Source organism: Oreochromis niloticus, linkage group LG2 (genome assembly GCF_001858045.2).
Source record: "Oreochromis niloticus isolate F11D_XX linkage group LG2, O_niloticus_UMD_NMBU, whole genome shotgun sequence".
Classification (NCBI taxonomy): domain Eukaryota; kingdom Metazoa; phylum Chordata; class Actinopteri; order Cichliformes; family Cichlidae; genus Oreochromis; species Oreochromis niloticus.
In genome coordinates, this window is record NC_031966.2 from 2,131,058 (window position 1) to 2,144,478 (window position 13,421).

General features: G+C 43.7%; 1 protein-coding gene across 3 annotated transcripts; it reads right to left on the reverse strand.

The window, feature by feature from the left end:
* Window positions 1-340: 340 nt before the first annotated feature.
* immt (inner membrane protein, mitochondrial (mitofilin)) lies at window positions 341-13,345 on the reverse strand. Of its 3 annotated transcripts, none has more exons than XM_013266023.3 (14): window positions 13,170-13,345; window positions 11,433-11,500; window positions 10,885-11,071; window positions 10,370-10,496; window positions 8,444-8,536; window positions 6,852-6,992; window positions 6,563-6,696; window positions 5,252-5,355; window positions 4,787-4,922; window positions 4,276-4,405; window positions 2,997-3,220; window positions 2,773-2,904; window positions 1,607-1,736; window positions 341-1,351 (listed from the first exon to the last, which is right to left on the reverse strand). In XM_013266023.3, the coding sequence occupies exons 1-14, from the start codon at window positions 13,209-13,211 to the stop codon at window positions 744-746; spliced, it is 2,256 nt and encodes a 751-aa protein (XP_013121477.1). In that variant the 5' UTR covers window positions 13,212-13,345; the 3' UTR covers window positions 341-743. The 3 variants fall into 3 exon arrangements, with proteins under 3 accessions (XP_013121477.1, XP_005463170.1, XP_013121478.1); XM_005463113.4 differs by having other exon boundaries at window positions 10,885-11,074; XM_013266024.3 differs by lacking the exon at window positions 8,444-8,536 and having other exon boundaries at window positions 10,885-11,074.
* Window positions 13,346-13,421: the final 76 nt, after the last annotated feature.

Sequence of the window (13,421 nt, forward strand, 5' to 3'; positions counted from 1 at the left end):
TTCGAGTGCTCAGGTAGAAAATGCACCACCAAAGTCTTGACTTCATTATTAGATGTAAACTGTGGTGGTGCACAGAGGTAAACTGGGACCATGTGTGGGGCCTGCACTTACAGTGATGCAAATGTGTTCATAAGAGCTCCCATTTTAAAACGTAGTCCCTAGGTGTAGGCTGCTGGGGGATTCCCATGATGCACTGAGTGCTTCTTCTTCACTCACTGTAGATCTGTCTGCTGAATCATTAATCTTAATCTCTGGCTCTCTTCCACAGAAATTTAAAAGAGGAGGAAAATAAGTGTAATGGAAGAGAGAAGAAAAACAACGAAGAAAAACAAATACAGCGTTTTTTTCTTTTTCATGATTTATTTAACATGTGCAGTATTCACAAATATCCAACTGTAGTTCCTAGGGTCACGGTTCCATAACACATGGGCTGGAGATAAATAGCTGGGCCAAACCTGCAGTCTGAATTGACAAGACTAAGCTAAGAAGTGCATTGAATGTATCTTATAAATAATTGGCCATAGTGAATTAGTGCTTTCAGAGAAATACATTTATGTGGTTCAGGAAACTTAAAAGGAAGAAACCATCTCTCTGTGCTGCAGACTGCTGATGCTTCCCAGCACAAAGCTTCTCCTGAGCCACTTCTCCAGCTACACTCGGAAACATGGATACTTCTTGGAAAAAAAGACTTTTAGCAGATTTTTTTCCTTTTTCCCTTAACGGTTGAGGGTTACTGTGGCAACCTACGGTGCCTGTGTGGTACCCAACCCCACAGCATTGGCGTAAGCAGACAGCAAATTCACTACCTGCCTAGTTTCCAGTGTGAGTCTGGCTTCAATGAGCCAGTCCTGCACCACTCTCCTGGCCTCTCCTCTCAGCTGGTTCACCAGTTTAGCTGCTAACTCCAGGTCCCCGTGCTCTAAGCAGTAGCTAGCATATGACAGAAGCTTGAATGGATCTAAATCCTCAGAGCTCAGCTGGCTAGGTGGAGCTTCCTGACTCTTCTCAAACAGCAGTGCAGCTTGAAGGTAGGACAAGAAATACTGATACAAGGAGTTACGAGATTCATCGATGAGAGCAACACGGCGGGCCAGCGATCGCAAGGAGTTGAAACGGGCACGGAGAGAGGCCTCGCTGTACACGCCTCGCTGCAGGGATTTCTCTGGAAGAGCCGCCGCCAGCGCCAAGGCAAAGTCGTTGTCTCGGCAGCTGTCGCGAACGGCCTGAGCGGCATTCTCCAGAGGCACAGTGGGCACGTCAGCTTCAGCAGTCTTTAGAGAGTAACTGAGAGCCTCCACAGAGAGCCACAGCTGGTGGGCCTTACGAGCCTCCTCCTCTGCTACCACGTGGCCTGTGTTCAAAAGACAGAAAGTGATTTACATGACCGAGTGGAAAGGAACATGTCTCTGTAGAATACACGTGGAGCATCCACTCCCTTTGCACACCAGAACCTGACTTTAATATTATAGGAAAAAAATTATCCCAACACGTCACATGACCAACATTCATCTACACAGTACGCATCATCATTCCTACATCTGTACCTACCCGACTAATCACTCAGTGCTATTTCTTTGCTTTTTTGGTACATGTGTGTATCTCTTACTGTCTATAGCTTCTTCCACCCCCTTCAGTCTTGCGTAGGCTGTGTTCATGTCCAAAGTGAAGTTGTCGAGCTGTTCCTGGGTCAGCTGACGGTAGCGAGTCTCCTGTTCCAGCATCTTACTGCTCAGTACCTGAACACAACCAAAGCATAGCTCTGAAGGACTGAAGGATGCACACAGCGTGCAACTCGCAGGAACAGAGTATGCTACAGCAGCACCCTGACTGACTCGTCTCAGGCGTCTTGGCCACGCCTCTTCTTACAGGATATTAGTGGGAAAAAAAAGCTTAAGATATGACAAAACATAAGCTGTCAGCTTCCAGTATACAGCATCAGACAGTTTTCCATTCTAGTGTTTCTTTTATACTTCGTTATATCACAGACCTCCAACAAAGCAAAGGCCATCAGAGTAAACACAAAACAGTTTAACACGTTTACTGAAGACAAAAGGTTTGAAAATAAAGAAATGATCGGCTAAATGATCCAGAACAGCATCTCTGGTCCAGCTGTCAGTAAGCTGTGGTCATAGTAGCGTTGCAGCATGAAGGGAGTAACTCTTTTTTTAACTGGCAAGTCCTTTCAAATGTCATTACAATGTTTCTAACAGCTCAACAACTATCAGCAGTTTGTCACACAAAGAACCAGCTGAGCTCAAGGTACAAGAGAAAAGATCAGTTTACTCAGAAATGAAGAACGATGCGAGAAAGAGAGGACGTGAGGAGAAAGAAAGAGGGCGAGCGGCTGTTCAAGCAAAACACATTCATTACAACTCAAATGTAAGGTGAAACAGTTTGGATTCTTTGTATTGATAATATTTTATGGCAATAATGACATAAAGAGCTCCGGTTTACTTTTAGACTTTGAGTCTGTTTTTGAGGCACAGTTCAAACATCATCTTGACTGTTTTTACTTTTAGCATTTTGTGCCACTGTTAACATCTTTCAGCAAACTTTACTCTTTTGTAGGATGTTTTTCAGACAGCTGTTATCAGTGCAATCTGGTTTTATAGATTAAGTAACTAGACCAAAACCAAACAGGCCACGTTTTATTCAGTATATATTTTGTGTTTTGTGCCAAACCTGGCACTCGGTGCTCAAAACCCAAAGCCATTAATGTCCTGTAAGTATTTATTTTGGATGTGTAAGCAGTCTCTGGGGTAGAGAGATCACCTGCTCAGCCTCAGCTTTCAGCTCGTGCTCCTGGACTTTCAGCACATCTTGGACGTGGTCTGTGTGAGCTGCTGCCTGCCGCCGAAGCTGAGTCCTCATCTCTGCCTCCATCACTTCTCTCAACTCAGCCAGCTGCATACCCACAGAGGAAATCATAACACATTTTAGATACGCTCACATTAACTGAAAAATCTGAACAATCTAAAGATATTTGTTTCCTGTACCTTCCTCTCCTGCTCCAGTCGGGCCTCTTCTTTGACGTGCTGCAGGACAGTGTTGACAGCGTTGTCCAGAGCTTTCTGGTCCTCAAGTTTCTGTTGTTCCAACGCTGCATCAACGTGGATCTTCTCTCTGACCTTCTGCTCAGCCAGTTCTCGGTTCAACTGGTCAATGCGACGATGTGCGTGGGCGATCAGGGCGTTGAGGTCGTCTGTGGACAGTTTACCAGCTAATACACAAAAACAAGTTATTCTTGAAAACGTACTTCTTGATCAGCATATAGTTTTGAATGTATAAAAGTAATTAAGAGTTACAGTGACATGGAAGAACGTGAGGTTTTGACTTTAAATGCACATTTCAAAAACCCTGTGAATGCTCAGACGGTGGATTTAGAGCCACCAAGCGTTAGCAACAAAAGACGCGCAGAGCTTAAACATAATATTAGATTATGATTAGATTCCATTTGACGTGCCTGTCACGAATGAGACAGGTTATCACTGATGTTATTGGTACTGAAACACTGAACATCGCTCTAAAACCTCAGCATCAGTATAGAAACTTAAATACCAACTTTTGCTCCTCAGAGTGGAAACGTTTGTCAGATGTCACATTCTTTCACTGTACTGTCATCTATGTCAGCAACATAATAAGTGTCCTAATGCATGCTCAATAATCTGTGTAAGTAAATCCCAGAGAGCCGATTCTGTTCTTCAGGACATGCCTCGCTCTCTGTTTATTATCATACCAGCTGGGAGAAGGTGAAGGCGGCGGCATGAAGGAAAGCTTCAGCCACACAAACAACCGCTCCCTAACAAATCACATGGATGAACTGAGGCTACAGATCACGACTAATAACACTGGGAGGAACAGATGCATTGTGCTGATGTTAGAGACCTGGCTTTAGTCATCCATCCCAGACACCTGCTATCGAGCTAGCAGGCTACACCTCACACCTTCATGACGTAACATCTGTGGTTAGAGGACTGAGGCTGCACATGCACATCAACCATCTGTGAATCGAGCAGGTGCTTAAAGGTACATCTGTCACCATCTTACAATGCAGTGGCTGCAGCCACTCAACCAACTCTCTGTGAATCGTACTCATGGCCATTCATCACTACACATGACAGTTTCCATATTAACACTTATGAAACTGACTTCAGGCCCATCGTTACTCCGATTAGTGACCAATGAAAACACAATGTCCAGCTGAACAAATCAAATCATCAAATGAAACTTTCTGTGTGTAAATACACGTGTTTGAGTATGTATGCATGTTCTTACTGAGCCCTTTCCAGTTGGCCTGGATCTCTGGAGTAAGACTGCTGACTTCCCTCTGAAACTGTCGTTTGGCTTCGTTAACCAGTTCACTGTACTGGGAGACGATCTTAGCCTCTGACTCTGCAGACTGAACCTTTAGTTGGTAACATTTATTACCAGGAGAATAGAGAGGTGTGAACAGAAAAGGACAAGTTAATAATCATGGCGGTGGTGAAGATAACACTGAATGAGTCACTTGTTTACTCGAGGTTGTTTCACCTCCTCAGGATGTTTTCTTGCCTATTTTACAAAGTCCTGTGCTTTGATGGTAAGGTAGCTCTTATGTTTGGTACTGGCCAATGAAGGCTAACATGCTGCTGCCACATTCACACAGTTTACAGTTGAGAGGTACAAATGTGAACTTGAGCCTCAGAAGGGAGGCAAACAGCCAACAAACAGGAAGCAAGCAGGACACTATAAGAGTAATCTCCTGTAGTCGTACGTAATGCACCAAAAAAGAAAAAACAAACTTTACCTTCATGACCATTTTGTCCAAGTCCACTACCATGTTATGGAGATTCTCCTCTGCTGCTAAAACCAGTGGGCGAACAGAGGATATCTTCAGCCCTTTGGATTTGTCAATCACTGACCTGAGACTGTCCAAGGACTCGCTGCAAGGAAAGAGATGTGCAAAGTGTAACTGATCTATAACGTTTCCTTGCTGATAAGCAAGACTGCCAAACTGAAGTAGGCTGAGATGTGCACGGCACACTGCACTCATCACAGCCCTGAAAGCTGAGTGATTATTACATCTTTCAGATTAACCTTGTGCCACATTTGTCATCAGAATTAAAGAAACACTTCTGCTCTAAGCAGAAGAAACCACACTTTAAAGAAAGAACCTTTATGATTTTCAAGCTAAGTGGAAAAGAAGGAGAATTCGTCTTCACACATATTCAAGTTTGTAATTAGTATGTTTGTGTGTGTGTGTTTGTGTTACTTGGCTTTCGACAGAGCAGCTCTGGCATCGTTCAAAGCCGTGGTTCTATCAGCAAGAGCAGCTTCGAGGTCCTTCCACTGGTTTGACTTCTCCTCAGGTAGAACCTAAGTTTAAGAAGAACTTCAATAACTCTACTGCAAAACAGTGACGCTTCCCATTCAGCGTGCCGTGGCTTAAACATTACTAATACAGTGTTGTGGTGGGTGGACCACACAGGCCACAGCAAGCAATGAATCTGATTAAAAACAAGGGTACGCAGGTCTTTAGTGACAGCGCTGCTGTGAGAGGATGCAGACGAGCCCAGTCCAGTGGTCTGAAGGACATGAGGGGCTGAGGTAAAGATGGAGTCCTGGCTCATTTATCAGCCTTGATGGAACGTTCTGTAGGTGTGAGCTGGGGTTGTCAAATGAATACACAGAAACATTCATATTGAATTAGGATACTCATTTGCAACAGTATCCATCTCAGGCTCCTGCAGACAGGCAGGCGGACACTTAGCTCCACCCTCACCATCAGCTGTAGTAGTAACACTGAACAACACTTTACTAGCATCAGAGATTCCTATTTAGCAGTTATTATAAATGTTTCCCATATCTGTGCTCTATACTCCTTAGATTTACAGACAGATTCATTACTTTAGGCTCAGTGGTGTCATCTATAGAGTTTATACTCCGAGGTTAAAGTGGGCAGGAGGAGTGCAGGCGTCTGTGCGTCAGAAAAGGAAGCATGAAGTGTGTAAGTGGTCCCTCGTTAGAGGTTATATCTCCCGACAAGAGTTACACAGAAACCAAACTAAACCAGAGCTGTGAAACACTAAAGAGCTGTGCCCAGAGGTTCTACTGTACTCTACTGAAAACAATGTGAACTGAACATCACAGGCTTCTTTCAGCCATACCAACACAGTGTCACTCTCCCTCCAGCCTGCGGCCTTTGGCTCAGATTCAGTCCATCACAACTGGATGCTTCCCCTCAGCCTCCCAGCAGACTGACCTACTGTATGAATTTGAAAACCCAGGGGACTTCCTTCTTGAGTTAACACATTCACCAGAAAACACTGGACTAAGGTCAAGGACTCAAACTTGTCCCAGGTTTTTAAATAGATGGACCTACGGCATCCATCATGGCCTTCGAGCTGAGGGGTAAAAAAGGCCCTAAAGGGCATGGTGGCCTGTTTTGGTTTTCCAAAAGTACAATCACTGATTTGTACTTCATATTACATTTGGAGTACCAGCTGAGCACAGTCCCCATATGCTGGGGGTATTAAAACATAAAAGTTGGCACATGCCTTCCTTATGAAGTGCTTGCTCTTACCTCTGCTTCCATAGCCTCCTTCAGTTTGTCTGTGTGCTGTATGATAGCCTGCAGGGCTGCTTCTTGCGCTCCTATGGCCTGCAGAGTAGCTTTGGCTGAGCTCGCCAGTGAGTCTTCAAGACTGGCTGATACCGCTGTAAAGCAATCACACAGGAAGACATCTGACTCTATAATTGGACATGAACAATACATTCACTGTGTATAAAATTACACTATGTCATTATTCAAGTGGTCAGTATGCACCGACTTCACTCTTTGTGTGTTTGTTGTGCTGTTGTTGTCATCCTACATGCTGAAATATCCTGTTCCTCCTGTTCTTGTTGAGCAAGTCTGGCAGCCACTTCTTCTACTGGACGCTCTTTCATTGGTTCTGTGGGTGCAGGATGGACCGCTGTCGCCTCCTTGTGTTCATGGCACTCTTTGCACTCTTCTAGAGAAAACACACAAACACACACCTAAAACAACCCCAGTAATCCTCGAGACTGCTGGACTTTCAGCCATGAAAGAACATGAAGTGCTATTATTGTATGTTCACACCACAAATGAAGTTTTTGCAAAATCTTTGCAAATGTAGATCCCTCAGTGACGCTGCACGTTAAAAACATTTCAACTTTGGTGCAGATTTGCTTCATGCTTCATATTCTGTCTCCGGCATTAAATGAAAACTACCATAACTACTTAGAGGCTGTAAGGTGAAAAGGCTAATCACTACCATCATTCTGACCAACATAATAATCATATGTGCTACATTTTGCGATGACTATTAGTTTGTTTGTTTTAACATTATGAATTTAATCATAAAGTTCTACTGTGCTGTGATGAGCTCTGAAACCTGACTGAAACTCTTCAAATAAGCCATTCCTCTGCAGATGATCTGTTAGCTGTTTGACAACTACTCTTTCAAGGATGTTTGATATGAAAGGAAGGTTGGAGATTGGTCATTACTAGTTAACGTTAAAGGGATTGTTGGCTCAGTAGAGCTCTGACTGTTTGTCAGCCTGGCTACAGTGCTGAAGAGAAACCTGGGGTTGTTCTTATTTTCTTCAATCAGTGACGAATAGTAAGATGTTCTGGCTTTGCGGAGGGCTTTCTTATAAAGCAGCAAACTATTTCTCCAGGCTAAATGATGATCCTCTAAATTTGTGACACGCCATTTCCTCTCCAGCTTACGAGTTATCTGCTTTAGGCTACGTGTTTGAGAATTATACCACGGAGTCAGGTACTTCGGATTTGAGGCCTTAGTTTTCACAGGAGCTACAGTATCCAGAGTCGTACGTAGTGAGGAGGTAAAATTATTAACAAGATGATCGACCTCTGTTGGAGTAGCGTTCAGATAGCTGCTCTGCTCTATGTTGGTACAGGGCATTGAAGATGATAACAGTGGGTGGATTATATTCTTAAACTTAGTTACAGCACTTTCAGAAAGACATCTACTGTGATAAAGTTACAGGTTACATGTATTACAAGAGTCGTTATTACTAAAGGAAGCCGAGGAGTAACTAAGCATCTGAGCAGGAAATTGCAGGAGAGAAAGGTCAGTCGGCTACACACTTTGGATAAAGCACGTAAAGATAATATATAAATATTGAATTCAATTAGCTAAAACACTGCTGTGCTTGTAACAGGAACAGGAAGTGATACTCTACCGCACAGAGCGCCAACACCAAGTCAGAGCTCCACCCAAAGGAAGAGGAGCTTTTAACTGTTTCTCTATCGTATATGCCATGTGCCCACTGTGTATTTGTCTGTGGTTTAGATACTGGCTCTTCTAAGCTGCCACCCAGAATTTTGCTTTGTGACTGCATAATGAAGAAGGACAGCAGAACGTGCAGTGGTTAGCACTGTAGCCTCACAGCAAGGTCCTGTTTTCAGTGATGATACCTTTGACTGCTGCTGCCTCTGTGTCACATGGAGCAGGGACTGATGGGACCTCACTGATGGCTGAGATGATATGAGTCGCCTCTGCTGAGGCCTCTAAACGGGACACAAATACAGAAGGCAAAAGCAGTTCGCGAGCTTCCATGTGTGTCACCATGCACAAAACCACTCATATGCATAGTAAAGACCATCCATCTACTGGTTTCATCATCACTTCAGCCTCAACTACAGTAAGGTAGTATTTATGGCAGCATAATGGCTTTAAAGCTATTAAAGATACAATGGCTGCTACAAACTAAGGAAGTCTAACAGCAGTCCAAAATGTAATTGCACACACAGGAGCAGAGCATCAACAGGACAGTATAGGAGAAGACGGCTTACCCTGAGAGGCTTCTGCTGGGGCTAAACAACAGAGCGCACATTTACAAACATCTCAAAGAAGAATGGGTGGAGCTAGCAGCTAACAAAGCACATTGTCCCCCCCCAGAGTGGAGAGTTTGCATTAGCAGATATTAAATGTTGGCTTGGTTTCGTCCCAGAGACATTTACAGGTGAGGCTGATTTGAATGGACTTGAATTAAAATAAAGTTAACTTCATAATCTAAATAATGATGTTATGGCACTGTAAAGTCGAGATGGCTGATAATCACGCTAACTCTGGTGCTGCATGTGAACAGTTTCATGAAACAACTGCATGTGTGTGTGTTTGAACACCATCACAGTGGATTTTAAATCAAACTGTCAAGATGAGACTGAAGTGCAGACTTTAGCTTGAATCCAAGTCCTACATCGACTTTGTATGACTGACAGCTATTTCACACCAAGTTCCCCATTTTCAGAAAAGATGAAAATCCTTTCAAGCCCATCACTGCCTTTAAGGTAGAATCCATGGATGTCACAAAACGCCACCTTTGGTTTTGTCTTCAGCAACTGAAAGCGTGCTCTACAAGAGTCAGGTGACTAACTTTATAATATCACAGAAATCATGGTGCTACTTCAATCAGCAGTTACAATGTCAGGAAAAACTAGTGACCTCGTATAGCACATTCATTTACATACACTGCGAGTCGTCTCAAGATTTTCTTGCACGCTCAGTCGTCCAGGTAAAGAAATGGCAGAAAGGTGACTGTGTTCATGTGGACGCAGCATTTTCAGTGTGTTAAAGTGGGTAAAATGCTCTCCCACTAACAAAGCTTAGTCTTTGGATTGAACATTTTGACAGTGATACGTTTGCCTCTTCCAGGGTGTTCTTGAATTTGCTAAATGTTGCACAGGGTGTCCCCTAACCAAGGAAGGACTTTTGCAATTACCCACTTTACTCTGTCTACAGGCTTCTCAGTGTCGCTGAGGTCGCAAGTGCATTTCTTCTTTTCAAGAATTTAGCAGATTAGCGACTTGGCCTCTCCTACGGTTGTTGCCAGCTCTCTCATAGATCTATGTTGGGTTTTCAGCTTAACGCTGGCCTCACTCACTGTACCAACATCACTTTGGAGTGCTTATTGCAAATTCCAGAAAAACTAACCAAATACAAGTCCAACTGGAGTTTATCAGTTTAATTTGTAATGGAGTCATTTGGAGGAGTTACAAAATGTGTCTCTGAAAGTGGTTTAGTAGATATACAAGTGTCTATAATGAATAACTAAATAATCCAATACTAGTGTTAGAATCCTTGAATTGCAGCTGTGCTGCATTCATCTTGGTTGAGTTCAAACCCACTGTGGTGGTGTACGCAGGCACAACGTTTGTGTACAAATACAACAGCCTCTTACTGTCACTGCACAGATACAGTGAAACTGTGGGTGCTCCACCCGACTACTGTGAAAGAAATCTAACAAAACAGAAATAGAAATAAAGCTGAAAAAGCACACGATAAAAGGCAGATGGTAACATGAAGCCACGAGTTATAATGACAGTGGGTGCCACACTTACCCTCTATGCTCTGTGCAGGCTTACTGGGGACGGGGCTGGAGTCTTTGACTGGACCCTCGGCTCCCTCCTTCTTCGCCGACTTCTTCACTTGTTTTTCTATCATAGAGGGCGGCTGGGCCAACTCCACCTTAACAGCAACCATTTAAATCAAAGCATACATTATTACAGTGTGGTTGTAGAAATATTTTTACTCTTTCTATACAAATATTTATATTGTATTGTATGGAAGTTTATTTGCTGATATCTTCAATTCTGAGTCAAATTTTAACAGACACACACTGGAAAGGTGGAGGTATGGAGGTGGAGGTATGGAGGTGGAGGTATGGGGGCTTCAACGCAGTCTGATCAGCCATTTTAACATACAGTAAACCATCAGAGAACAGATAGTTGCTCACAAATGGAGAGTCGGTAAAAGAAAAAAATGTTAGATTGTTCTTCCACTACCTGATGGTGAAATACAAACAAACTTTGTGTCCTGTAACTATAATTAGGATGAGCTGGGGACAGCACCGTACCCGTTTCTTTATGGGGAGGCCAGGATCTTGGGCAGGGGGTCCCAAAGCCAAACCCAGCAGCCAGTCTGAGTATGGGACGTTCTTCTCAACCGCTGCTCTGAACTTGTGGTCCCATTTGGCATAGAGTATGGTCCCTCCAATGCCACCACTTACTGTCAACAAGCCAGCAACAACCACTTTGGAAGCACTACTGGAATGAAAAAGGACAAGCAGACATGAATGAATGCCACAGGACAGTCTCGCTAACGGCCTTTGAGACGGGACGCAGCATTCTGTGTGTATCCTAGTTCAGCTGACTTTATGACACAACTTTAGGCCCAAATAGTGACCTCAGGAGGAAAACAATGTTGTAGAAATGACACACTGCTACGGATACCGCTAAAGATCTTCTCTTGAGGATGAGAGATCCACGTTTTGAAATGACGTGGAGCCAGAGCGCAGGGACCAGCGGGACACAGATTTGGTGGTCAGCACAGCACATGTCACATCTATGTGAGAAGCCCTTAAGAAGACAGTTGAATACTGTACTGTGTGTGTTGGTGTGTTACCTGCTCTCTCCTGCTGTGTAGTGCCGACACTGCTGCAGACTGGTAAGAGGGATTCTCCTGTAGTTCTTCTGGAAAGTGGTGAGGAAAGCGTGACAGTGAAAAGAAATCCATGTCAGACAGATCCAGAACGGACACACATTTATAGCAAGGACACCTTAGAGCAACAAATTCCAGTGCAAGCAACAAACTACCCAATGTTTTCCTTATCATTCCTTATTATCCTTGGATAAAAGGGTTGGGGAATTAGGTGCAGAGATGCGGTTCAAAAGGTAAAAACAGACTTTGTGCAACTCTAACAAGCCTGAAAATCAGTACTTTGTCTGAACACCTTTACTCTTCAAAACAGCCTGAACACTCTGAGCCATGTTTTCTTGTAATTACATTAAATAGTTTTCAGAAACAGAGGTTTCATCCTCTGTCAAGACGATGCCACACTGCTTGGATGGACACGGGTTAGTTTCAGAACAGCTTCATCAATTACATTTTTCAGTGGGAAGGTGGCAGTCAAGAAACAGACAGGGGTGTGGACTGAAACAGCGCAGAGCGCAGTCCTAGGAACAGCTAAGATACTGCGCAGGACCATCAAGCTATCAGGCCTCTGGCAGAGGAGCCGAGCTTGAAGGATAGACGCCTGCGGTGAGGGGGGGGGGTGTCGAGACTTTTGCGCAGTACTATACTGACAGGTCGGTCGTCAACATGTCGATGACAACCAGGTAATCAGCATTTGATGATTTCAGTTTTAAATTTCATGATATTCTTGTGACACACGAGCTTGCCCATTTAACTATAGCATAAGAAAAAAATCCAGTAAGTAATAAGCTCAGCGCGGTTTTTCATTTGCTGTTAAATCATAAAAATACATAAATTATCGTGATGAAATCAAAACAAAAATAAGCACAGAACTGTTGACTTACCATTTAAAACAGATCAGCAAATGAAGTACAAAGCATGATTTCTGAGCAGTAAACTGAACTCTTATTTTGTAAATACAGATTCAGGTGCATGGCAAACAAATCCAAGGTGAGTCCGGCAGAAACGAATATGTTACTGTGCGTTTAGTCAGGTGAAAAGAGCCGAGGTTCCCTCGTAATAAAACATCTGTGCAACAGTGTGACGCTGCAGACCAGAGATGTCAAACTTATTCCAGTCCACTTTAACAGGTGACAGCCACCTTTCTGTCACTGTACAGAAGTCTAGCTGCACATTCAATCCCAGAAATAGAACAAAGTTTTCGAGAATCCACATCATGCGTTAGTATTTGGGGATTTTACGAAGACAACCTGCAGCGTTTATTTATTCATTATAAAGTCTACGTGAAAACGCGTTTTTAAATGCTAGTGCCGCTAGTAGCATTTTAAAATACTGCTCCGGTTAGCTGTTATCAAACCTGTGGCCGATAAAAGGTCAAACAGAATGAACAGACAAGTTTTGGTTTTTGCCATGATGACCTCTCCGCTCAAACTTAGCCAAACTCGTTAGCTTGGTTATGGTTAAAACGCCATTATCCATCTGTCACCGGAAGAAAACCGGCTAACATTAGCATGCTGCGCTGATCTCTTTGACAGCTTCCACAACCAACTGCATTGCTTCAAATACAGCGCTCGACAGCACCGAAGAGTTAACAGCCCGAATTAGTCTACGACAAAATTGACTGTGGCACCTTGAGGCAGGCTCTGGGTCACTGAATGACAACACGCTAACGTTAGCCCGCGGCTGGGGAGCAGACAGAAGGCTTACCCGGGCGGTAGCATTAGCCCCTCTCAGACACGCTCTCAGCATGGTCTTCTCCTACTTTGGTTTCTGAGTTCGTAAATAAATCGACCTGCACAGAAACAGATTATTTCTTTGCTGCTCTTCTTCGTCTTTTCGCGCACCCTTCTTCTCCTCAGTACTTTGCGTGGATTAAACGTTTGCGTGCACAACAGCGCCCCCTTATGATGTTGCTAAATTACATTCGCGTCATTCTTCCATCTGACGTAAGTCAGACAG

Excerpts from the sequence above, each read along its gene's own strand:
- immt (XM_005463113.4), bottom strand. The coding sequence starts at position 13,211 with ATGCTGAGAGCGTGTCTGAGAGGGGCTAATGCTACCGCCCGG. Across the intron at positions 6,993-8,443 it reads AGAGGCAGCAGCAGTCAAAG|AAGAGTGCAAAGAGTGCCAT; the intron begins GTATCATCACTG and ends TGTTTTCTCTAG. Across the intron at positions 1,352-1,606 it reads GGTGGAAGAAGCTATAGACA|GCCACGTGGTAGCAGAGGAG; the intron begins GTAAGAGATACA and ends TTTTGAACACAG.